The sequence below is a fragment of the Lissotriton vulgaris genome, chromosome 1_1 (genome assembly GCF_964263255.1).
Source record: "Lissotriton vulgaris chromosome 1_1, aLisVul1.2, whole genome shotgun sequence".
Taxonomy (NCBI): Eukaryota; Metazoa; Chordata; class Amphibia; order Caudata; family Salamandridae; genus Lissotriton; species Lissotriton vulgaris.
This window is the reverse complement of record NC_141685.1, coordinates 1,406,241,298-1,406,267,864: the sequence shown is the minus strand read 5'-3', so window position 1 is coordinate 1,406,267,864 and position 26,567 is coordinate 1,406,241,298. Positions and strand designations below refer to the sequence as shown.

The 26,567-nt window shown below is 48.2% G+C and overlaps 1 protein-coding gene across 1 annotated transcript in view; it reads right to left on the bottom strand.

The window, feature by feature from the left end:
- LOC147750599 (band 4.1-like protein 2) overlaps nt 1–26,567 on the bottom strand; it is a 627,758-nt gene that overhangs the window by 523,214 nt on the left and 77,977 nt on the right. Inside the window, exon 2 of the mRNA XM_086929700.1 lies at nt 24,261–24,434. Coding sequence (XP_086785826.1) covers nt 24,261–24,434 — 174 coding nt within the window. The remainder of the gene's footprint in view (nt 1–24,260; nt 24,435–26,567) is intronic.

Here is a 26,567-nt window from a genome sequence, read left to right as displayed (position 1 = left end):
TGCAAGAGATGGCTTATCTTCAGACAGAAGATATAACTGCTGCAAACAGCCTACGGCACATCCTGCACGACTTGAACCAAGACTACCTCAACATAGACTTTTCAACTTGAAGATAAAAATTACATTTTAAGAAAAAAAACACCTTAAAATGCAAAACAGAGGTTGAGTAATGGCCATAGTTTAAGGGATTGTGGTGGTTGAGAGATGCTAGCTCTAGTACACCCTCACTGATGAGGAAAAAACTAAATGACTAGTAAACACAACCATAAGGGAACAGACCAGGCCATGAACTACTGTATGAATGGCACAAGTGATGCCGGGGCAATGATTTTGTTCCATCAGCATTGAGAAAAGATTGACGATCCCAGAACTGGTGGTAGGACACCGATTGGTTGGTCATTGGTGAGAGCCAGCTTTAGAGAAACCCAACCACTTGAGAACAGAGCTCCCTTTCGTGGGTGCACCAACTATATGCTGCTCAGTTGATTTGCCTCTTTGCTCTTCATCTTGAAGTATATACTGCTCAGTTTGGGAAGATTCAGTTACCTCCCCATCCCCCTTCTCCAACCTTGACAATACTAATTTCACAGTGCCATCTTCAGCTGGGAATGAAACAAACAATTTTATTCCAAATTCAATTACATTTTACCACTGTGACGATAACGATGTCAACCAGAATATGCCAACATGAAACCTAATAAATGTACCTGAAGGATTTTTTTTTTTACACAACATTTTATTGATTTCTATATTTCTACATAGCATACAGGAATATAAAGTTGCATATCCGTGTTACGACCCTCCAGCGACATTACATTCAGCGTATTATTGCAGTGCTCGTTTTTTACATTTCAAGAATCTGCCGCTGCATAGTACATGTAGTGGTATTATCTTCTAATTGCACTATGAGTGAACCCTGTCTGTACCAGGGGAAGAATGTTTCGTTACTATGTCAGCTTGCTCTATCAGAACATCACTTTGCATACCTTTATATTGCTGACTAGTCAGTAAATATAATAATTAACCCCCCCCCAGCAACTGTGTGCTAAATTACGCTCTGCTGTCCAATAGGACAACCACTGTAATTGTCAGGCTTAAAAATACGTCCTAAGATCAGGTACCCCCAGGCCCCCTCTAGATGTGCCGTGCTGCAACTTCTTCAGGCTAACCCTCCGCCTACCCGACCCCCAGATAAGTTCAACTAGCAAGGTATTCATCAGTTTAAGGGTAGTATTCGGGAGCATAAGTGGCATGTTCGTGAAATAATAGAGTAGCCGTGGGAGGACCACCATTGTGGTGATCGCTGCCCTGCCTGCATCCGACAACAGCAAAGATGTACAAAAATTAACGCTGGACCGTACGGCTCTCAGAGCCCTGTTCAGGTTGCCCTCCAGCATATCCGTCTGGGTTCTATACACGTGGATGTCTAAGTATTTGAACGCATGGGGAGCAATCTTAAAACTCAGCGTGCCAAATCTAAAGTCTGGCTGCGACGCCTGCTCTTTAAAGAAGAAAAACGTAGATTTCGCCAGGTTAATAGCGAGACCTGACAGCTTTTCAAAGGAGGCAAATAGCGCAGCCATAGCATCCATGGTGGAGCGGAGGTTGCGCTGGTATAGAATGATATCATCGGCGTATGCCGATAACAAATGCATGGTGGCGCCCATAGTTATCCCCATGTCAAGCAGTTCCGCCCTGATCTTTAATGCCAAGGGCTCAAGTGCTAATATAAAAATAAGAGGCGAAAGTGGACAACCCTGTCTCTTGCCCCTGTGTATCTTGTATTCTGCCGAGATGTGCCCTCCAGTCCTCGCTCTAGCCGTGGGAGCATGATACAAAAGTCGGATCCAAGCAATGTACTCCTCTGGCAGACCAAATCTTGCCAGGGCCCTAAAAGTATATGCCCAATTAATAATTTTGAACGCTTGGCGCATATCTAACGAGATACAGCTCGCAGAGTCCACACGGTTCGGGGCCTCTGCAAGCAGGTGGTGTAGCTTTCTAGTGTTCAGGGATGTGCTGCGCGCAGGCGAAAGCCCATCTGGTCTATATGGATCAGTTTGTGTAGTGTTGGCAGGAGTCTGTTGGCCAGGATTCTGCTAAGTATTTTGTACTCCGTCATAAATAATGTTAGGGGCCAGTGGCTAGTCATATCTTTGGGGTCCCTACCCGGCTTCGGGAGGGACACCACTAGCGCCTGCGCTGTAGTGAGGGGTAAAGATCCCTACTTCAGTGCTTCGTTGTATAGGATCTCCAATTGTGGTACAAGGAGGTCTGCAAAGAAGGTATAAAATTCAGCTGGTAAGCCGTCTAACCCAGGGGTTTTGTTCCGGGAGAGGCCCTTAATGGCAGCCCTAATTTCTGACTGAGTAATTGGGCCCAACAATTCTTTCCGAGCATCCGCCGTAAGTTGGGGGCATTGAACTGCAGATAAAAACTCATCTATATCCGCTTTTACCCCCTCTTCAGGCGCGCTATAAAGTCTAGCGTAATATTGCCTTAAGGCCTCGTTAATGTCTCCCTGGGTGGTTGCTACACTCCCCATGATGTCAGTAACCTCATTAATCACCACGTTAGGGGGTCGTCCCGCAGTAGTTTTGCCAGTAACGTCCTCGCTTTGTCTACGTCTGTGTGGGTCATTAGGTGCATCTTTTGTGGTCTATGACTAATAGACCACTGGCATGTCTAATCCTAGCTTGCTGTAAGGAGGGTCGCTTGTCCTCATTCACAACAGCTTCCTGCTCCAATCTATTCAGCTTCTCCTCAACGTCCAACAAAGACCTATGTATTTCTTGTCTTGCCCCTACAGTTGCCCCAATGGTTTTCCCACGAACTACTGTTTTAAAGGCGTCCCATTCGATCAGCCTGGTGGACGCTGTGTTGCTGTTGTCTGTGAAATACTGCTGGATGGTGTCCAACATGGTTGTGCGGAACACCGAGTCCTCTAACATTTGAGCCCACAGCCGCAATGTCCGCACTGGAGTGGGCACCCTACCCTATCCAACCACCACATCTAATGGACTGTGGTCAGAGAAGGACTTCGCTAGATATGTGGTGTTCAGTACCTGCATCCCAATTGTATTGGAGCAAAACATCCTGTCAATTTGTGTGTGTAACATGTGTACTGGTGAGTAGAAGGAATATTCCCTGAGTGTCGGGTGCCTCATCCTCCATACATCACATAGCCCCCAACCCTCCACCCATTCACACAATGCATTCGCTTGCTTACAGACTCCTGTCCCATGCAACGGAGGGTGCGACCTTTCCAGCAATGCACCCATCACAGCATTCAAATCTCCGCTGACAATCCATGGGTAGCTCTCCCAGCCCACCAGTGCAGCTGACAACTTACATAGGAATTTGTCCTGTTCCGAGTTTGGCGCATAAATTGAACCAGCACTACCGGCTGTCCATCCAGGGTGCCACTGACCAGGAACATTCCTTCCCTGCTAATCTACTCTTTGCTCTACCAGCGTGAATGGCACTCCATGCCTGACCCATATCGTAGCGCCTCGCGCATACCCCGAACATGTGGTTGAGAACACCTGCCCTCTCCACTTTTTACGCAGCTTTCCCACTTCCAACTCAATCAAGTGGGACTCTTGCAGGTACACTATCTGCGCCTTGCGCCTCAACAACTGCGCATGTATTCTGTGCCACTTCAGAACTGACCCCAGACCCCTAACATTCCACGTTATTATGGTAAATTTGTTCTGTATCTGCATCACGTGTCTGGATGGGACCACCGTATAGGCAGCAAGTCTAGTGTAACGCCGCGCCAGAACAAGAGAGTGCACCCTGTAGGACCTTTACCCTCCCCAACAATCCCCAATACTCGCTCCGGTCGTGGAACTACACCGGACAACCCAATGAAACATGATACAAAGGAACCTGTGTAACATCTATGCAAAGCGTTCGCATACTGGGGTACGTGGCCAAACCTACCATGTAGCGCCTTCTCCTGCTCTGAGTTACCTTGGATTTCAAACGGACCCCGGGCCTTAATTACAAGTGATGCAACGCCTGTATAACAAATATGTGGGTAAGAACAGCGCCGCAATATACATTATTGTTCAGGTGTCAGTTCCTAATACTGTCTATTGGCTTTGGGGAATCAGTCTGTCCACAGTCTGTGGGGTTACTGAGGGAAACAGGGCCGCACTCCCATCCGAGTCCGATTTCTGGATGTCTACTTCAGACGTAGTCTGGTCGCCGATCTGCGCCATAGTCCGGAAGGAAGAATCCGCCAGGATCACCATCTCCTTGTCGCATTGCATCTGTTGAGTTGTAGGCCGGAGTCTTGTGTTTCTTTTGCTTAGTCGTCTGGAAACACGGTGTCCCATCACGCGGCTCACTTGCATAATGGATGTCGAAGTCTGAGAGTTAGCCATTGATTGCCTCCTCAGCTCCATCACCTCCAGCCATTCCTCCACATCCCCTAGGCTCTCAAAGAAATATGTTGTCCGTTCATGAATAATCCTCAACCACGCCGGGAAGAGGAGGGCATATTGCCAGTTCAGCTCTCGTAATTTCCTCTTAACCGACAAAAAGGAAGAGCGCTGTTTCTGCACTAGAAGTGTGTAATCTGGGTATATCGAGACTTTTGTGCTCTCAAAGCTAATTTGGGGCATCTCTCTTGGCTCCTGTAACAACCCGTCCCGGTCTCTGTAGTTTAGCAGTTTAATTATGAGTGGCCTCGGTGGGGCCCCCGGTTTCGGGCGGCCCGTGGGGATCCTATGCACTTGTTCAATGCAAAAGTGGTCAGAATGGCCCTCTGAAGTTACATGGTCCTTGAGCCAACCCTCCCTGTATTGGGCTACCTCAGCCCCTTCGCTTCTCTCCAGCATTCTTATCACCCGGATGTTGTTCCTCTGTGCTCTCCCTTCTGCATCCTCCATGTGGTCCATGAGGATGGCCACCTGGGACTGGAGTTGTTTGATATCGGCCGTGTTTTGGGTTTGCTGAGGAGACAATGCCTTTAGCTCCACTGAATTGTCTTTCATCTTTTCTGCAAGCTTAGCGTGATCTGCCCGGAGCACCGACAATCCAGACATAAGAGCGCCTATTTGGGCCTCTATGGCTTTCCTAGAGTCTCGCACCTCCTGTAGAATCAAATCCAGAGTGTCCGTCGCCTCCGCTGTGTTGGTAAATGTTGCACAACTGGCCTGCTGGGAGCCATCCAACGATATTGCAGTGTCAGGGACGTAGTCGGTTCCAGCCTCAGTATCATGTTGTTTGCCCTTAACCCGCCCCATCGCAGCGTGTGTAGTGACCCTGTTCCCTCCCATGAAGGTGGATTGACAGATCGGCACTCCCCAACTCCGCTGGGGTAAGCTCATGTACAACCCGGCTGCCCCCTCTGCACAGTAATCCTGACTGTGTGCACGCAGCATAGTCCATGGTACTCTCTACTAAACACCAGTTCGTAAGCCTCCGGTCCACACCTCTTTGTTCAGCGCCACAGCCGGCAGCCTCCTACCACCACGGTGCTGACTGGACATGCAGCTCCAAGTCATCTATAGGGAGTCAGGTAGGAAGGGGGGACACTCCAGTTGTCCCACACCGCAGCAGTACTCCAAAATCCGCTCTCAAGTGGGGCACCTCAACATAAGCACCAATGTTCGTTATGGCGTCACCTCTGGTCATATGCAGTCCCACATTGCCAGTCTTAGTGCCCACCACAAGCACACCTCCATGCTCATGTACAGGCACCCATGCGGTCACCAAGCGGCAGTACTCCCTTGGGGGGGAGGGGGCTGCCCGCGTCACACCACAGAGTTTCCTTCCTCCGTGTGGTCCGATGGTGTCACCCACTTGCGGCTTTTTGTTGTCCTCCCCCTTTTTTCAGCTCGCCCCCCCGGCTGTGGAGGCCCGTATAGGCCTCGCTGAATCCTCGGCGCTAGCGTTGGGGTGCCCCGGGACCCGTGCTCCAGGCCAGCCCACCTAAGCCATGCCGGGCGCGTCCCGCCGCCCATGCCCCTCAGGTTGCTACCTGCGGCACCGCCTGATCACTTCAGCGCCACACAGAATCTCCAGTCGCTGAGCCCTGCTGTGCATTGTCCAACCCCCGCCAGGCCTTGTCACTTCAACGGTCTGTGCCGTCCCAGGCCGCTCAGCGCTCCGCATGCCTTGACCGCTTTGGTCCATCCGCTCCACAATCTGGACGGCACCGGGATCTCAAGAGCGCTATATCTGTCGGCTCCAGATAGCTGCTGCTGAACCAGGTTCGGCAGTCGGCAGAGATTACGGGATACGGCAATTCTGCAGGATAGTTTCAGCCCGGGTCTGGAGCTCCTTCAAAATGCGACCGCCATGTTCGGCAATTGGCCACGCCCCTACCTGAAGGATTAATTGTTATCTGGATGAATATACACTCTAAGTCAGGAAGCACATAACCCCAACCACATACTACACTAGAGAGCAATAGAGACCAAAGTGCCGACACCGAGGCCAGACCTGAGGGTGGCTGTGAAGGCCTTTGAAGCATAGTGTACCAGCGCCATCGGCCCGGGGGCTCCCATGGGGCCCCCCAGGGGATTAATAGCCCTTGTGTGGGGGCCCACTGATTACGTCAGCATGCAAGACCATCGGAGCCTCCCTCCACAGTCCGCTGAGACAGCTGTCCAGGACCGGGTACCAGTACAAGGGCGGAGCAAAGGATATAGTCTGGAGGCAGTGGCGGTCCGTCCATTGTGGGTGTTGGGGCGTTGTCCCCCCACCGGGCCCGCCCATGCCAGCAGCTCCCTCGGCGTCTGTGAACTTAAGTATTCTCAGTTTACTTAAGTTCATCATCAGACTCAGAGACGCCGAGGGGGGAACAGAACACTGACAATCATCATCATGATCAATGTCATTCAGCATGACGTTGGACCGCCCGGGGTGGGCGGTCCAGCGTCATGATGACTAACATGATTGTCAGGCATGGGGCAGCAGGCAGGCAGCACACAAGTGCGCATGAGTAGGCAAGTTCGGCGATTTTTCAGCCGTGCCCAGTCATGCGCACTTGTGTTTTCACTGGTTTGCGCATGCCCATTAGGAGCCCCTCGGTCTCCTAATGGGCAGGCGGCGGACAGAGAGTAACCTTGCCCTCAGCAGCGCCAGGATTGGCTGAGAGGGGCTGCCTGCCTCCCACTTGCCAGCAGCTGCCTTTCCTTGATGACGTTGACGAGGCAGAATATGATTAACGCAGGACGGCGTGAGTCGGGACAGCAGAAGCTGCTGAGGTGGTAAGTGGCGGGTTCGGGTCGGAAACTTCTTATTAGAGATGTATGCCACTCAGAAGACAGACACTTGTGCAACCCCAGAGAGGCCTGTCCAGTGTGGGCGCAGAGGAGGTAAGACCGGCTGCTGGTGGGGTGGGGACTGGAGTACAGAGGAGATGAGGCTTGTTGCTGGGGGTGCAGAGTAGGTGAGGCCTGGCCTGAAGGGTGCAGATGAGGTGCGGCCAGTCCGGGGGCGGGGGTACAGTACAGAGGAGACGCAACTTTTCCAGTGGTGTGCGATATAAATGCGGGTCCGGGCGGTCTGACACATCCCAGTCATGCATCCGGCGCCTCTGGCAGTCACAGTGTCTCCTTTTGGAGCCTGTTCATAGCGTACCAAGCCTTCGTGCGTCGACAGAGGCGCTGTATGAGGTGAAGCAGGGAATTTCCTGTAGGTCACAATTTGAACCCTGGTGACCCCAAAATGAAATCCCCTATTCCTTTTCTGGTAATCACTGCACCCACAACGGGAAGCACAAAGATACATTGCTTTCAAGGAAGAGACCCAGTCATGACCAGCATCAGTGGGAGGCTGGGGGAAGCGGGCACACACAGGACCGCAGCACATTGAGAGGGGCTGGAGTTGAGTAACGGGGCCAATGCAGGTCCCCTCTGTTAATACCCATGAATTCCCTCCAAACACGCTGTTCTTGCAGGTTTAATTTAAAACACTGTGTTGACCATTGGATGCAGCGTTGTTCTAAACTAAAAATCAGAAATGCAAGGTTCTCGTGTCAAGCTATCATTCTTCATGTATGTCATTTTGACATTTTTTGCCATGCCTAGAATCTTCGCTGTCTGCGCCTTTAATTTTCCAACACATTCAGACCCGGCTTACCGATAGCTTGCTTATGCTAAATGAAATTAAATGTGAATTCTTGTTGATAGGTCTGATAACAATATTCATTGATAAATATGTGTGTGTCTGTGTGAAACACGATTTTATCTTTAGACATGCAGTGCGGGTCTCCAGTTTCACCCTGACTGTGACGACTGATTAGCATATGCTGTATCTTGACACTGACCACTCTCTGTAATTGTATGAAATTAACCAGCATGTTAAATATTAACCTGGCAATGCAATTAGTGATATGTTATATATGCATTTATAACTCGTAAAATATAAGGCCAACATAAACATCCAAACAGTTATTGAAGAGGTGACGATGAGGGGGTCTGTCCGTTCGTTCCAGTATCAGCAGCGTGAGATTACTACTTTAGTAAAGATGCCGTGTTTTGTGGCATTGATTTACATTGGGATTGCAATGTTAGGGCTATCGCATAAAGAGCGCACGGTGATGCTAAACCTCTGCTGTCACAGAAGCGGCGGGCCACAGAGTAAAACAAAAGGTAAACTACGTTTTGTTGATTTTCTATGTTTAAGTGTTTTTCTATGGTATGCCAATGCCGCCGTCGACAGTGTTCGAATATGCGGCTGTAGGCTAGTGCTGTTTATTTTTAAGGGTACTGCTAATAATAAATTGTGTTTGTGACTACTATAAATTACAACAAAGACGAACAAGAAAGAGACTGCACTTACCTCTTAGACGCCGCCACCGCCAGGAGTCATTCAGAGGCAGCCAGGTACCCTGAAGCACGCCGCCACCGCCAGGAGTCAATTTACAGCTGACTACACGCGCCGCCGCTCCGGGACTACAATTCCCGGCAGCCTACGCGGCGGCGCGCTTTCTGACACCGCGAGGGCGCCAGGAGGCGCACATAAGCGGCACAGGAACCGGCGGAGCGGGGGAGACGAACAAGAAAGAGACTGCACTTACCTCTTAGACGCCGCCACCGCCAGAGTCATTCAGAGGCAGCCAGGTACCCTGAAGCACGCCGCCAACGCCAGGAGTCAATTTACAGCTGACTACACGCGCCGCCGCTCCGGGACTACAATTCCCGGCAGCCTACGCGGCGGCGCGCTTTCTGACACCGCGAGGGCGCCAGGAGGCGTACATAAGCGGCACAGGAACTGGCGGAGCGGGGGAGACGAACAAGAAAGAGACTGCACTTACCTCTTAGACGCCGCCACCGCCAGAGTCATTCAGAGGCAGCCAGGTACCCTGAAGCACGCCGCCACCGCCAGGAGTCAATTTACAGCTGACTACACGCGCCGCCGCTCCGGGACTAAAATTCCCGGCAGCCTACGCGGCGGCGCGCTTTCTGACACCGCGAGGGCGCCAGGAGGCGCACATAAGCGGCACAGGAACCCGCTTCGCGGGACGCGAGCGGGACGCCCGGAGCTGAGCCCGGGCAAAGGGCGGGCCCTCTACGGCCCTCATCGGCAGGAAGAGACAGGGACAGGGCCCTGACCGCTGTACAAATCTCCTAAGTAAGTGATATTTCTCCAAACATAACTGTAAGAGTCTTTGATATCTTTATTGACTGTCACCTCACGGATCTGATTAGACGTTACTTGGAAAAGCTGTCCAACAAAATGTCAAAAACAAAACCAACAGTCCCCATTAATACCATAGACAATTATATGGTCCAGAAAGTTGCCAAAATTAATCATGACAGGAGATCATCCTTGGGGTTAAGTTATTCACCAGATTTGCTTATTGATAACACGTCTCTACCTATTTCTGCTCTTGATATCAGCAATGAGGTGTTTCAGACCCCGGACAATAATCCATTGACCCAGCTCTTAGTAGCCATTGCCGAACCAGCTCCTGAGAGCACACAGGACAAAGAAATAATCTCTATAGAAGAGGAGGCCCCTGCACCGGTCCCTGCACCGAGAGTAACAAAGGGGGGAGAGAAGAATATATCCAAACGGGGTGGCCTCCGATCAAGCAAAAAGCGCCCCGATGTGTCCCCCCAGAAACATAGCGGAGATGACACAAGGGATACTATAGGAGGGAAGGTACACTTGGATGAAGAGCAATTTAAGAAGTTACTAAATGCTGTAGATAACAAGATCAAAACTATAACCAAACCGCTCCTAAGTAAAATAGACCAGCTTACAGAAGAGGTGAATAGGCTGGGGGTTCTCCTGCAAAAAACATTAGAAGAAAATATGAAAATCCCATCACCAAAAACACTTAGAGTCGAATCAATACCTACCCAAACTGCCCCCAGGTTAGATCTATTAGCAGTTACTCCTTTGACCACCTTGGAGAGTACAGATCTAGGGAGGGGGGGCTTGAGAGACTTAGATCCAGATAATAATATAGGGAACACTTGAGGTCCGAGCCATAGAGGTAGTAAAGAGGATGCCAATCTAGAGAAGGGGCCCGTAGAACTAGTTGTTGAGGCTTCTCCATTAATATTGGTCCTAGCAAACGTCCCCCAGCTGGAGCCAGGGCAAGTAGAGAACATTCCCTCCTTGATAAATAAATCACTTCATTGGCTATCAAGGAATATGGCTTTTACCCCGGGAGGCAGGGACCAGTTGGCACAAGAAGTAGTTAAAGCTAGAAGAGTTGAATGGATCGGGGGTGGTACCAAAACATTTAAGGGGGATTGTGTGGTGCTACATCTTTCCGATCCAGAAGTTCTGCCAAATATACTAGCTAATATATATCCCCCCCAGCGTAGATCAACTGAAATTGTGCCATTAACGTTGGATTTCTTTTATACAAAAAAAGGTAATAACCTAAATCCAACAATGCTGAAAACCAAATGGAACCCTGTACTAAGAAAAGCCAAAACCCTTGATAATAGAAATAACTGGGGAATTCCGATGGAAAATAGGTTCTCTGCCCTTTCTGGACTAAGTGAATGTGATTGACTGAAAGAATGGATGAGCTTAGGAAAGGCTAAGGCTGTAGAATTTTACAATGGAAATGATGGTATTATAAAGTACCTAGAAATAAATTGTAGAGAGGGTAGGATACCCATCCCCAGGGAATATACTCTTAGTATAGTAGAGCAGACCCCACTAAATACCTATACCATTGTAAGCAATGAGGAAAGTAGTCCTTCACCTCTCTTGTTCTCCGTTAATCAGGGCACTCCTTCACAAGAGAGGACTACTCAGATAAAAGGCAGCATTAAACTTATTTCCTGGAATTTAGCGGGAATCCACCATAAATTAGAGACCCCGGAATGGTGTGAGTTTATCGACAGCCATGATGTTATCATGCTGCAGGAAACTTGGGCAGTGGCACCAGTTTTTCGGCAGGGCTTCTTAAATTTCTACGTACCTGCGAAAAAGAATACCAAAGGGCGGCCCTCAGGGGGTCCAATCATCTGGGTACGACAATCTTTACAATGCACCATCAAACAGAGACCCACCAATAATTGTGACCTACTCCCATTAGTGCTCACCTCGGCTGATGGTCATAACCTGGTCCTATATAACATCTATGCCAGGGGAACACAAGGGGGCATAGCCTCTGATGTGATAGGTGCATTAGACAATGATCTAGAGATTCTACCCACACAGCACACTATCCTAGTGGGGGGAGACCTGAACACGACATTTGAACAGCTAGGATGTGAGGATAATGAACTGGCCCTAGAGGAAGATACCAAATGGGGTATTCCCCAATTGGATCTGCCGCTGGTAAAGAAGTGGACAGAAGTAGCAATACAGGTTAAGAGCTTATGCCTGTCTAGGGGACTGAGGGCAGTAAATGGTCGTACCCTTTCTGACCCACAGGGCAAACACACCTTTGACAACTTGAGGTCAAGTAGCAGGATAGATTATATTCTCATAGATGTTAGAGACTGGTATAAAGTGGTAGATATGCAAGTGACACCGAGATTGGAGAGCGACCACAACCCGTTGTGCCTGCTCATTAATCTGGGACTAGGTGAAAACTCAACAAACCAGAAAAAGGGTGTTACGACATTAGATGTTGTTTCATCCAACAATCTCCGCCATATTAAATGGGCAACTCTGATAGATAAACCTGGGGATATGCAGGCCCTAGGGGAAATAGTCACTGAAGAGGTTACCAGACTACAAACTCTTATTAGTGAATCAAATTTTAATCAATTGATTGAAGAGTCACAGCCAAAGTTTTTCGCCAACTTACAGAAGTTATTTTTCAAAAGAACCCAGCAGAGGAAGGGTACTAGACCACCAATAAAAAGAGCGTGGTACGCCCACTCCTGCAGAGAAGCGCGTCAGAAACTCAGTATAGCGCTGAGGGCTAAAATAGGAGTATTAAAGGCCAGGGATGAATATAGGAAAGCACAAAGTAGGGCAAAAAGACTGTGGGATGAGAACCTATGGTTAGATCTGAAGAAAGCATGTGCAGCCAAGCAACAGAAAGAGTTTTGGGCCATTTTAAAGTGGGGCAGCGGGGGAATAGCAGACTGCCCGAAAAATCACGTAGCAAAGGAGGCTTCGGTAGACTTTTTTAAACCACAATATGCAGACAATTTGCCTCCTTCAACCGAAATCCCTCCAGAAAGGGTATTCTATACCCAAGGAATTTTCTCATTGAAAGAAGCACATGAGGCAATGGATGGAGTAACCAGAGGAAGGGCGCCAGGAATCGATGGAATACCGGCGGATGTGTTTCTATCTGACAGGGCCAACTGGTGTAAATATTTTGTATGGCTTGGTAACGCTATTGCACAAGGAGCCAAGATCCCAGTAACATGGAAGGGCGCGGAGATAATACCAGTCTTCAAAAAAGGGGATAAGGCTTTACCAAGTAACTATAGGCCCATCAGCCTTATCGACTCTGCACAAAAACTGACGGGCTGGATGATACAAAACAAAATACAAGCCTGGATAGATGATAAGGGTATCCTCTCCCCGTACCAAGCTGGCTTCCGCCCCCTTACCAGCTCTGTTGACCAGGTATTCCACTTTTTAACTATGTTCTGGAAAAACGTAACTCTGACAAATGGCCCATTGTATGCTGTTTTCGTCGACTTGAAGTCAGCGTTTGATTTAGTACCCCGACAAAAACTTTGGACTGTCTTGCGGGACCTCGGAATAAGCCCCGAATTGCTGACTCTGCTCGTGAGGTTGCATGAAAACAACTATGCCCGGATTAGGTGGGGTGCCCAGGGAGATGTCACTGAACCCTTCCCTGTGGAACGAGGGGTAAGGCAGGGCTGTGTCCTGGCCCCCACCTTATTCTCCCTCTACATCAATGGTATAGTTGACTTTTTAAAACAAACTACGACAGATGCCCCAATATTAGATGGGGAGCGGGTCCCAGTATTAATGTTTGCTGATGACACCTTGCTGGTCTCGCGGACCCCTAGCGGCCTACAAAAGACAATTAACGCTTTTGGTGACTTCTGTCGGATTAGGGGCTTGGAACTAAACACAACAAAGACTAAGTTTATGAACCTGAATCCTGTCAAGGAATTCAGGGGGAAAATGCATTTTAATGGATCTATATTGGAGGAAGTGAATGCTTTTACCTATCTAGGTATTTCCTTACAGGCCAACATGAACTGGAAATCCCATATGGACTCTGTGGTGCTAAAGTTCAACCAATTGGCAGGGGCAATAGCACAAAAACATAAATCTTCATTCACAAAACCCATCCAGCCAATAATGGAGATTTATAGTATGAAAGTGTTGGGAGCCTGTCTCTATGGATCAGAGCTATGGGGCTTCACAAATTTGAGCACTTTAGCCGTTGCAGAAAGTAAATTTCTTCGACGAATGATTGGTGTACCCCAGAGCACCCCTTCGATCCCGCTTCAATATGATCTCGAGAGGAAAAAGATAGAGGATATGGCCAGACTGCGTCCCCTCCTATATTGGAGGCGTATAAAAACCACTCCTGAACTGAGCCATTACGCAGCGGCCTTTATGGATGTTGTTAGCTCTGACCGCTTTCATAAAATATCATGGCTTAAAGAAGTTAGAAAATTGCTCCAAAAATTGCACCTAGACCATTTGTGGACAGCAGTAGTCCCACATGCCTTTCCATCCAAGGCATCATTGAAAAAAATGTATTGGGAGATGATATTTAATACTGTATTGATTTCCAACCAACCATCCATGTTGACATCCCAGTTCTTGGATTTTAAAATTACACCTAAATGTGAACAGTACTGGGACTTGATTGCTAAACCCCTAGATAGAAAGCTGTATTTTCAGTTTAGAATTGGCTCTTTACCCCTCAATGCCTTCACTGTCAAATGGTCCCCTGGCAACGTAAATACTTGCTCTTACTGTAAAGCACATGTAGAGGACATCCCACATTTTTTGTTTGTTTGCCCATTATATGCTGCCCCAAGAAGCAGATGGCTAAAACCGGTTTGCAGGAATCTGGGGACAAGGAATTATCTAGAGGCACTAAGGATATTAAGATCAAACTGTGCCCCCAATCTCGCAATTGCTGTAGCCAAATACTTGGGGTGGGCCTGGTTAATTCGCACGCGCACTTTAAAACTGTAATTAATTACGGGAAATGTAATTCAATCTCGCAAGGCCCAGTGCTGTGACTTGGATTTTATAATGTATGAATTTTATAAATCGAAATATTCGCCAACACTGTATAATATGAATGGTATTTAATATGCATTTTATCTTGTTCTTAAAATTCTAGTGTAGTATTTATTGTGTCTAGTTTAGGGAAACATGCTTTTATGACAATGTTGTCGAATAAAGTATTTAAACTTGAAATAAATTACAAGCAGGGGAACCAGGCTTGAGTCTCGGCGTCCGCTCAACCTCCTGTGATCCTGGGCAAATCGCAATCTAAATTAAATCTCCTCGTGCCTACAAATAAATTAATGTCTCTTTGTGTAACGTAACTGGTGCTCATGCAAAGCACTCCAGTACCATATTACACCCTGATATGAAAAGTGCCTTTTGTTTTTCTTGCTACTAGGCAGTAGGGCACGCATTGCTGGCCGTGACTCAGACACTCTGCAGAAACTATTTAGATTGCAATGAATGTCTGGCCTTTTCCTTGGATGAAGTGTGACTGAATTTATTTTATTCTTTTCAATGGAGCGAACAGTAAAAAAGTGTGCTTTGTTTGCCCTTGCGAAGAGCAGGGAATCTTTCCTCACCATAAACCAAAGGATAATGTAAACTCCAGTTTTTCAAGATTCTGGGGTTATGGGGCCTGATCAACTCTCTTTTGTCTTTATTGTCGCTTTACATATGCTCTATAATTGGGGTAAGTGCCGGCCCTTATCTTGAGAGAGATGGTAGCGTGCTGATGTGTCAAAAGTCTCAGACTCCCACGGATTTTGACTTTATTTATGGAAAGGCCAAAGGAGTCTCCTCTTTAAACGCTGCAGGTGCAGACTTGCCTGCATGTGGCGCTTTTTTGCTAAGCCTATGAAGGAGCAACCGTTGATCTCCCCCATTCACAAAATATATATTGTAAACAGTGCACTCTGCTGTTAAAATAAAAATAACTTTGCCTACATGAGTAACTCAGTTCTGTCAATCAGCCTGAGAACTAATATAACCCTCTAAAAAAATGCACAGAAAATCACCACGGACTTCCATAAAAGTGTTGTGCCCCCCCTCAGCTCACCACTCTCAGATTTCACCAAGCACCACTGACACTTAGTAAGTCTTGCTTGTGTAACAAGGCACTGCTGCCATCACAGCATCAGATGTAAGATGTGAATGTGAGTGTCTTGTAAAACGCACTGCTGCCCTGAGGCGTCGTGACGCTGTAGACCGCTGGGGAACCCGTCCTGGCTATCCCTGTGAGATGGTCCCTACTGGGTATCTCCAAGGTGAAACCAGGCATCCCCGGCGAATGTGGGGGGCCGTTGTAGAGATGAGGCAAGCTAATGCCCAGAGTTGCCGAGTGTGATCCCTGGTTAGAGTAGGCACCGAGGCGAGACTTATCGAGTCCGCTGACCCTGGTCAACGACCCTGCCGCGTCGGGAATTGAACCCTGGTCCCAGGCCGTTCTCTGCTTCGGGGGTCTGCCGCCTCTAACCAGTGAGCCACACCACTCCAGACACTCCAGAACTCTGTAAATGACTAATGACACTTCACTAGCATATTCAGAGTTGTTATCGCAAGCTACCTATGTCATTATCATATTAAATATTTTTTTATTGCTTTATTAACCAACTTGCTTTCTCAAATTTGCTTGAAAATGCACCATTTTAAAAATGTTCTCAGGGAGAAATTCCCTGAACCCCTCTTTTGGCGGGTAGTCTCTCTCGCCGCAGGGAACTCACGCAAAACTTTTACGCCCCACCTTTTTCAAAAGTCACCAGGCACCACTGAGGCATAGGGCGGATTTAGCAAAGCAAGGCGCAGGCTGGCACATGGGCGCTTACGGCAGCAACCCACCCTACACCCCGCACCATGCGAATGCCCCAGACCAAGTTAGGGACCCCTTAAGACCCGAAATCATGCCGACCCCCTGTGGAAGTGGGTCAATCCTAATCTGCTGGGAACCCCACAGGCCCCCAGGAGGAGGAGATGCCCTACTAAACAGCTGGCGGACCCTCGTGGCCCCGATAGTGGACTGGGGAGGTGTCACAGGGGTACTGTGGGGCCTGGAGTAGAACAAGGCGGATTCACTCAGGTGATACACCCAACCATCTAAGGACTGCCTAGAGTACTTGATCAGCGAATTACCCCGGAGCTCAAGCCAATGCTGCGCTCTGACCAGGACACTCACACTGGAATAGCGAAGCTGGAGAGGGCCACCTGGAGCCCGGTAGGGCTCGATTGTCCCTGTCCACCTGACCGCTGCGCTTTAATCACACTATCGCTGAATCTTGGTGCCTTTCAAGCCAGCCCATCTTGGTGGGGATCACGGGACGCCATGCTATAATCAGACAGTGAAAGCGATACACACAACTATTTCAAACTATCTTATCATTAATGACCGCAAGGAGGCTCGCCTTGCATTGGTATGGGAGGCATTAAAATTAGTGGTATGAGGTGAATTTATAGCGATCTCTGCAGGAGAGAATAAGGTTTGCGCAGAAAAATGTAAACAGATAGAGGTGGCAGTAGCAGAGCTTGAGCCATCCATAAGCGCACAGGCGCTCCCTGAGTGTGGAGGGAGCTGAAAAAACAACACCTGCTCCTATGTTGCCTAGACCTTGACTGGGAGGAATATGCCCTGCTGCACCTCCAGCGCAAATTCTTTATTAGCGGCGATCATTCAAGCTGTATGCTAGCTCATACACTACACCACAAAGAAAGCTCTGGATCAGTCGCAACGATCCGGTCCCCCTCCAGGACAGAGGTTTGTTCGGATCTCGAGATTGTGGAGGTCTTCCAAGCTTCTACAGCAGGCGTTATGCGAGGAAGGACTCACCCTCCGGCAACATAGACTCCTATCGTTAGGAAGCACGGTTAGCTCAGATTCCATCAGAGATAGCTTCCCAGATGGATCATCTCATCCAAGTGGATGAAGTGATTTCTACGATAGCACGCCTTCAACTTTCCAAAGCACCGGGTGCCGATGGCTTCATCACACTGTTCTATAAAAAGTTCTGTCACAGCTTAGCCCCCCTGCTGGCTCGGCTGTTCAAATCGTTTCTTGACACAGGGCGCCTACCTGATTCAATATCTGAGGCATCCATCTCGGTTATCCTAAGGCTCCATAAGTATCCCATGGAATGCAGATCATATCACCCCATCTCGCTGCTCAATACGTACGTAAAGATATTCAAGAGCATTCTGGCTGCACGCCTCAATCCCCTCATGGCAGGCTTGATAGACGCAGATCAAGCTGGGTTTATCCCCTCGAGGTAATGTGGAGACAACACAAAATATTTCAGACATTCCACAGATCTTATCTGCCCATCCCCAAAAGAAGCTTTTCTACTCTTTGTCGATGCGGAAAAGGTGATCAACAGGGTCCACAGGCCATTCCTATTTTTCACGCTATGCCAGGATGAATTTGGTGACAGATTCCAAGCTTGGACACAATGCATTTACAACACCCCTTGAGCATTGGTCAAGGTCAATGGGTTCTCCTCCAGACCCTTCCACAAATTCCCGGGGATGAGGCAGGGCTGCCCCCTATTGCCGCAGCTCTTTGCGCTCTATATGGAGCAGATGGCGCAAAATATTTGAGTTAGAATTCGAGATAACCCACTGATTACGGGGATTCGGCTTGAGGCAGACACATACACCATAAGATTATATGCGGATGACGTGATACTCTCTCTTTCCAATCCTACGATATCACTCTCCACCTTAGTACAAGAATTCAGATGCTTTGGTGTTGTCTCTGGGTTTAAGGTTAATAACGCAAAGTCATAAATCCTGGCCCTCCCTGCCCCCACACCCATACTAAGCAGTGACATTGTGCTTGCAATTTCCCTTCACATAGGCCAAGGACGTGATACCATACCTGGGCATCCTCTTGGCTCACACGCCAGAAAATACACTGGCGGCGAACTATGGCCCCCTGGTAGAGCAAACCAATAAGACCTTGGCTACTTGGTCCCAGGTGGGCCTCTCATTGGCCAGGCGCATAGCCGCAGTCAAGATGACGATCACACCGCATATTCTATTATGATTCAGACCATGCCCTTGTCCCCGCCCCCACTGATCCTGCGGAATCTACAGCACACCATCAATCGCTTCATATGGGTCGGCAAGCAGCCGCGCCTTAGCTCTCACCATATCACTAAACCTAAAGCAGAAGGTGGAATGGGGGAACCAATGATCTCAAGATACTTTCAAGTGTCCTAACATTGGAATGGAACCACCCGCTATCAGAGAAACATTGGCCCATTATGGACCAAATAATTGCAGGCGCAAACATGTAGAGAGAGATATGGCTCCCCCGCAATCATAAGGCCATGGGAGCTTTATTCTTCCCCTGTGATGGCAACCACTTTAAAGGTAAGGGACGCAATGGCACTCCGACACAACTTCATTACGTTCCCTTCCCCAATGACGCTGATGGTGGATAACCCGGACTTCTCACCTGGGTGCAAGTTCGAAATATTACAGCGGTGGCGGGAGCAGGGATGCAAAAAAATGAGCTCATTGTTTGATCCCAATGGGATCATTCCCTTTGACCAACTTCAGAGGGATTACTTGCAACAGGCATCAGACCTCTTCTGATACAGCCAGGTGATACATTGGGTGGCCTGGGAGCCTGGGAGACTGGGAGCACCCAGGCCAATGACCCGGTTTGAAAATTGGATTATAACCAAAGAAGATGATAAACACACCATCTCAGAATTATATGCCCTCCATTCCACAACCCCTAAACCCATCAAGTTCAGAGGGCAGCTGAGGTGGGAGGAAGAACTGAGCCAAACCCTATCTGATAAAGAATGGTAGGACATACACTACAGAATCCACCACATGGCACACAACATGCGGGGCACAGAGGCAGTCTACAAAGTAGCATCATATTGGCACCTAACAAAGGCCCGATTACACGACTGGAACAAAGATTTCTTGGGATGTTGCTGGTGAGGGTGTGGGCAGAGTGGATCCCTGATACACCTTCAATGACATTGCCCCAAACTGGTAAGATATTGGGAACTGGTCCTTAATAACATAGATGAAGCTTTTAATACAGCCATTCCTCACTTCCCAGTATATACCCTTTTAGACCTCTCCAATCCTCTGACTTTTCCGTTAAGCTCACTCAGGGCGAGACAAATAGCATTAACACTAAACACCACAAGACTGTTCCTGTTGGCTAACTGGGGCACAGAGATAGTTCCAGAGCACACTACATGGCTGAAGAAACTATGGGTAGCACTAGCCATGGAGCGCATGTCAATGATGATTCACAACAGGGCTGAAACATATTCCAAGCTATGGGCACCATTCATCCCAAACCTAGCAAAAGAATGTAGGTAAGTGACTTGCTCCAAATACTTACAAATCTTGCTCCTAGCTTCAAACAAGCAGGAAGAGTCCACTTGACCACGAGGAGCAGTTGACACATCTGTACACTCCCACAACCCCCTCCTGGCGCCAGGGCCTCAGAGTGAGAACCCATGGGACCTCATTTATGAGAAATGGCGCATTGCTGCGTGAAAGCAGCGATGCGTCACTTCTCAGTGCGCACTCCTTTCGACATACCTGATGCGTCATATTTAATGTATGACGCATCATGTCGCAAGGAGTTACATATACGTCCGTATTTCGGACGTATCTGTAAGCGCAAAAGTGACACATTGCTGGAGTTTGTTACAAAAGTGACGCAACTCCAGCAATGCGTCTTTTCACATGGGGCAAGCCCCATGTGAAAGGGCCTGCTTCAGTCTTATGCCTGCTGTGAGGCAGGCACAAGATAGATTTTGACGCAACAGCGTCCTAGAAGTGACGCAGTGAAATCTCATAGATTTCACTACGTCACTTATACAAGGCTTTTTGCGGGGGAAAGCCCCCCCTGCATACATTATACCTGACGCAGGTATAAAGTAGCGCAGGGGTTTACAAAGTGACGCATCTGCTTAGATGCGTCACTTTGTAAATAGTGCGCAACAGGAGACATGTTTTACGCCGCCGATGCGTCATAAAAAGTGACGCATCGGAAGCGCAAAACTGAAGCAAGGCCTCATAAATGAGGCCCATGGTGAGGAGTAGGACAGAGGAGTGGAGTGGATTAGGGCTGGATGCTTTCCTTTTGTTGTTTCTCATTTCTAATTTTTTAGTTACACATGGTTATCTTACAGACACTGCACACTGCTTCTCAAAGGCATATAATGTCTGTTCATGAAACACGCTGTCAGCCTCTGGGTTGTAGGCATATCCTATTTGCATCTCATTTGCTGCCGCCCAGTGGTAGTAGGCGTAAGCTGTATTATGGATTGTCTAAATTCAAATAAAAAAGAATTGTTCCATGAAAACTGTATTAAAGATCCCCACAAACTATTTAAGTTATTAGACCTGAGAAAAAAACTCAGATTGTATTCAACAGAACAAAATAAACAACACACTCTGGACCGTATAGGCCCACTAATGTGAATTGTACAACTTTTTCAACGGTTGCAACAACCTAACTTCATTCTAGGGAAAAGCAAATTTTCAGAGTACATTACATTATTGCTGTAAAGTGTTCAAACAATATTCAATACATTCAGATTAGCACTTTGACTACAATTGATAATACACAGTAAACTTCGCTCTAATTATAAATCCACTAAAAAATGTGATTTCTCCTGGGGTACAAAAAAAAAGAAATATCTGTGCTATAGAATGCTTCTTGATGTAACTTAATTTATGAATACTGAGGTATGCATATTCATATATAAATATATGTTTGTTGTAATACTGAACATGCCTCTTACGTGTGTGTGCTAGAAATGGGATCCCTGGCTTGCTAGGGCTTGCGCCAAAGTCAGTCAGAGACCACCACTCCTAAGTCAGGACAAGGGAGATACACGCCAAGATAACCCCTGCTCACCCTCTAGGTAACGTGGCGTGAGCAGCAAGGCTAAACTTGGAGGCTATGTGTGCTAAGTATTTGCGCACGCACCCCAGCAACAACACCCAAGGCCCACCACAAAGGAAACTCCACACAAGGTTATATATAAAAATAGCCTTTGTATTATACCAAAACACATTAGATAAAAACACACACTTTACAATGTGCCAACAGGCATGGGCAGAATTTACAGGGGATATATACAGGACAGGGCCACATGGACCATTGTCACGAATATACACTTTTAGAACTAGAATATAAAATCACTGTAGCACCAATTAGAAAATGTAGCACACAACCAGTAACTACTGGTAAAGGTTAAGTACCACCTACGCAATCCTAACCACCTTAGGAACAGGTCACGCAGGGAACCAGGACCTCAATAGCACCACCCGTACTAGCAAGAACAACCACCTAAGTATCACAATACCTGTAGGGGTATAAGCACATTGCACATGATGCATCACAACACATTCAGAGGTGTAGGGAAGGAAAACACATGATGCAGAACCTACATTCAGCGGTGTAAAAACAATGCACATGACGCATAAAAACACATTCAAAGGTGCAGCAACACACAATTGCGCAAAACTCACATGAGCCACTACCTGTGGCAGTCCCTAGGCCCTCTGGCCTTAAGGGGCTAGGACGCCCTGTGTCCCAAAGTCAGGGGCCTAAACGTAGCAGCTGCCCACTAAGAGCTGGGCAGCTGTGTACATACTGAGGGCCAACGTTGGTGCCTCGCAGGCTCTGCGCCACTGGCTGGGCCCTCAAGAGCCTCTCTGGGCTCTAAACACAATGTGGGCTGTGAGCCTCTCTGGGCTCTTAGAACAACACTGGGGCCAAAGCACTCGTGACCCCAAGAGCCTCGTAGCTCTAAACAACAGATTGGGGGGGGGGGGCAAGGTAGGAGCGGCCCGCTGCCTTCTGGGGCCGCTCTACTAATCAGGAAAAATGCCCCCTGGATCGTCTGAGTCCCCTCCATGGGGACTCGAAATATCACAATGCCCACGAGCCTCGTGGGCTCTTCAGAAATGCCCCGGAGCTCTTGCACCAAATGCCCCACTGGTCGGGGTCCTGCTCGGAGGACTCGCCCTTGCCCTCTGAGGAACCCACACGCACCAGGCTGCTGCTCGGGGGCCCTTCATTGGGACTGCTTCTCGGCGGCTCTTCACGAGAGCTCCCGCTCCTCGGGGGCTCTCTCCACACTTCTCCCTCTCTCTCCGGGGCTCTCCCTCGCTCTTGGGTGCCCCGGGGGGGAAGACCAGGCGCCGGCTCTCTCTTTCCACCGGAGCGTGGGGTGGGCTCCCGTCCGCTCCCGGTTATAGGCGCAATACTTCCGGGTCGCGCTGCAGCCAATAGCAGTGCAGCGCTGGGGGAATGGAGGCAGGACTTCCATGTCGCCGTAGGCAGCGCGGCGGCCCGGCAGGGTCTCCTGGGCTGCGGCAGTGATTTTAACACGGGGTGGGCTCCCGTGTTAATTAAATATAAAGCGAGGTTGGCACTCGGTGTGGGGGCCAAAGAAATAGCGGCAATGTCCCTGGCGGGGTGGGCACCTGCCAGGGGACCTTAAAATGCGGCAATAAAGCGGGGCAAACACCGGGTGGGCACCGGCTTTGAATGAAAAGCTCTCCCAAGCGCTTAGGGGAAAAAGAAAGCGCTCCAAGCGCTATGGGCTCAACCAAAGCGCTCCCAGGCGCTGGAAGCCAGCAAAAGTCCTTCAGGCAGGCAGGGGGGCAAGTGCTGGGCCCAGAGCCAGCTCACCGGGTCCTCCTAGGCAGGTAGGCAATCCCCAGTGGCGGTCCTCCTGGCACCCAGCCACAGCAGCAGCCCCCTCTAGATAGTATCAAGAAGAGAACATATTGTAAGGGGACACAGCCCCTTTTTAACATAAAAATCCTTTGTCTTTGTGCAGGGTGGGGGAAGAACCAGTCGCAGCTGGTCTGGGAGCACCCTTGATGTGCTCAGCCCCTCACTCTATTCACTGGCAGGGCTAGGGTCGTTAGACGCAACACAGGGGGCGGAGCCAGCATTGTGTGGGGAAAGCCCAGCCCTATTCAGGACCCAGGTGCACTCCTCCCCAGCCATCTGCATGCTAATCTCCACACTCTCCACCGGGCAGACCAATCCAGACTCCTGGAGCCAGGCTCTCCAGCCAGCCCCAGCCAATCACACGCCAGCACTCTCACAGCACACGCACAGCCATGTCTAGAAGTGGCACTTCCACACTAGACACATACACGCCGCATACATCATTTCGCAGCATTCAATCACACGAGTCCGCACATACCAGACTCGAGCCTGCACACCCCACGCATCAGGAACTACCAGGGACACAGACATTCCCCATGCATTCCTTTGGGAGGGCAGGCCAACCTTACTCCACGCACTCAGAGTGCGCACGCACTTTCCACTGGGACACAGTGAAAGTGCGCAGAACCCAAAAATCACCATCACCACGTCACCATTAAAAGCAAAAAGTTTAGGGGTGAACCTGCCAGAAGGGCCAAGTCCAACAGTGTGCATATTTAAAAAAACTAAATACATTAATATTACAAGTCCTTTTATTTTTACCATCATTGTTTTGCCTTATTTATCGTACACCACACAGGACAGACTTTCCCTGGATGATATAGTAACTGGATACCTAGGTCAAAGGTTTTGAGGCACTGAGACCCAGGACACGGATAGGAAATGCTTAGCTACATTAAAAGCGTAGTCTTACCTCTATTTCACAGTTGTATTCGGTTTTATCCAAAAGAATAACTTTACAAAGTACAGTTTTTGATTTTTTGGGAGGGTTCCGAGGAACCATATCCTGTTCAGTTTTCCTTGTCTGTTCTTTACTGTCCTTCTCTTCAACTTCCTGTGAAGTTTCCGAACCATCCTCTTTAGCAGGCTGTGAAAAATAATGCAAACTATTAAATGTAACATCCATGTATTCCAAAATACATCAACCCGCCTCATATTTAAATGAGGCAGTAAAGTCTACCCATTTTATCGAAAGGGTCACCCTCTAGATGATGGGCTTTAGTCTGAAAAACCCTATGCCCACACCAACATCCCATTGCTCCAACTTAGTCCCCACCTATATGCTCAACGTCACTTCCTCCTTAAAAGATTAGTTTGGAGATTGGACAGTGCGCTGTAAATTCCCTTGCTACTAACACATACAGAATCTTACTCTATGCCTACTGAAGGAAAACATAAGGAAGGAGTGTCAAATTACTGGAATAGCCGGTATTTCTCTTTTACATAGTGTCACCAGACTATACACAACTCTACCAAGGTGGAATTTAACACTGGAATAGCAGCCCCTTTTACATCTCCATCAGGGCACAAGGCCTAAAAAAAAGAAGTGGGGGGACGCTGACGTCACGACAGGAAGTGACGTCACGAAAGGTGGCTTGCCCCATCAGACTCATTGCCTCCCCTTGCTCACCCCTTAGATGCGATTGCATAAGAGAAGCCAGCCGTGAGCAGCGTTCTGAATGAGCTCTGATCTCGCCCCAGAGAGGCAAAAGAGTGAATGTGTGGCTCCATTTGGTCCAGTTATCGAGCTACCAGTAAAATAAGTGGTGGGACACCGTCCACCGTGTGGTACCCCGACTCGAGCCCTGATCTACATGCTTCCTTTCCACATGAGGTCATTGGTAATTTCAGTACGTTGAGCTCCTGATAAGGGGTGCATAGGTTTCCCTGAAACACCACACCCTCAACACCGCTCTCCAGAATTTTAATAGAGCGCACACTAATGCAAACTCAGTTCTGCCTGCCTTGTAAAGCTGGGAATGCTTGACTGTAAAGGTGGCACACCAGTGCAGCACACCGCTACAGCCTCTAGTGTAATGCACTGCGGCAGCCCAGCAAAATGTAACCTTAATACAACTATCCGGGTGCAAACAGTCCAATGCAAAATAAAGCCACACAACTCCATGGAGAACCTATTTCTCAGTTATTAGTTTAGGTTATTTTCTACTGAAATTTAAATTCTGACATATAAATTGTATACCCAAACGATGCAATAACAAATAGTGCAACTGAAAATTTGGATACATCCTTCAAGCATCTAAAACACACAATAACCCTCACATAATACATCTTTTACTTTCAAACAGTGACACAGCAAATAAAGAGACAGTATCTCTGTTGCTGTATACCAAAAGTGTAGTCTCTCTGATGGACCCAATGCTTCTGTCGAAAAGTAGGGAGTTAATTTAGGCAGTTCTAAGGTGATCTAGAAGGCAAAAGAAAAACAAGTACCGGCATTTCCTATAGCATCTTTCATAAGTAGGCCTATATGTCTCTCCATTAATTTTGGAGATTTCTCTCCCAGACTCCAATATTAATAGACCGAGAAAGCTGGTCTAAGGGGATCCAGAAATATACATTTGGAGTAAAGGCTTTAGATATTTCAGATATGGCGTGTTTAAAGCCAGTAAAAAATAAACCATGGTATGGACGCGATTTGCTTCTCATGTTCAAGAAGCCTAAATTGGCCTGAATGCTTCCATTAGTCTTTCGATATTGCACAATCAAAACTTCGGGGGGAAATCAACAGGGCACCTCAATAAAATTCATAGAAAGTGCGTTCACCAAAGGAAAAATATTATATTTGGCTAATAATCAAAATAACGCCCGACATGGCAAATCTGAGGGGGCAAAGAAGCACTGAATTTGTTTTGGCAAACTTTATGGCAAGTTATTCTTCGGTAGTAACTATCCAAATGTCTACTCTAGCAGGAAGTACCAGAGAAGACTTAGGTTTGCCTAAAATGGACTGAAAGGATTTATTTTCCCACTCATTTACCTGATTCATCTGCAGCTCACTGCTGTCTCTAGATTTCAGACATGCAGCCAAACTTCCCAACTCTTTTTCTAGATAAACCAAGAGGGCCTCTGTTACAACTGACCTGCCAAATTTGTAGTTAAAATCACTTTCACCCACATGCATCAAGGTATTTAGGAGTCGCAAACGGTGCGAATCGGTAAATTCGGCCGTTTGAGATTCCTAAATATCTTTTTTGGATGC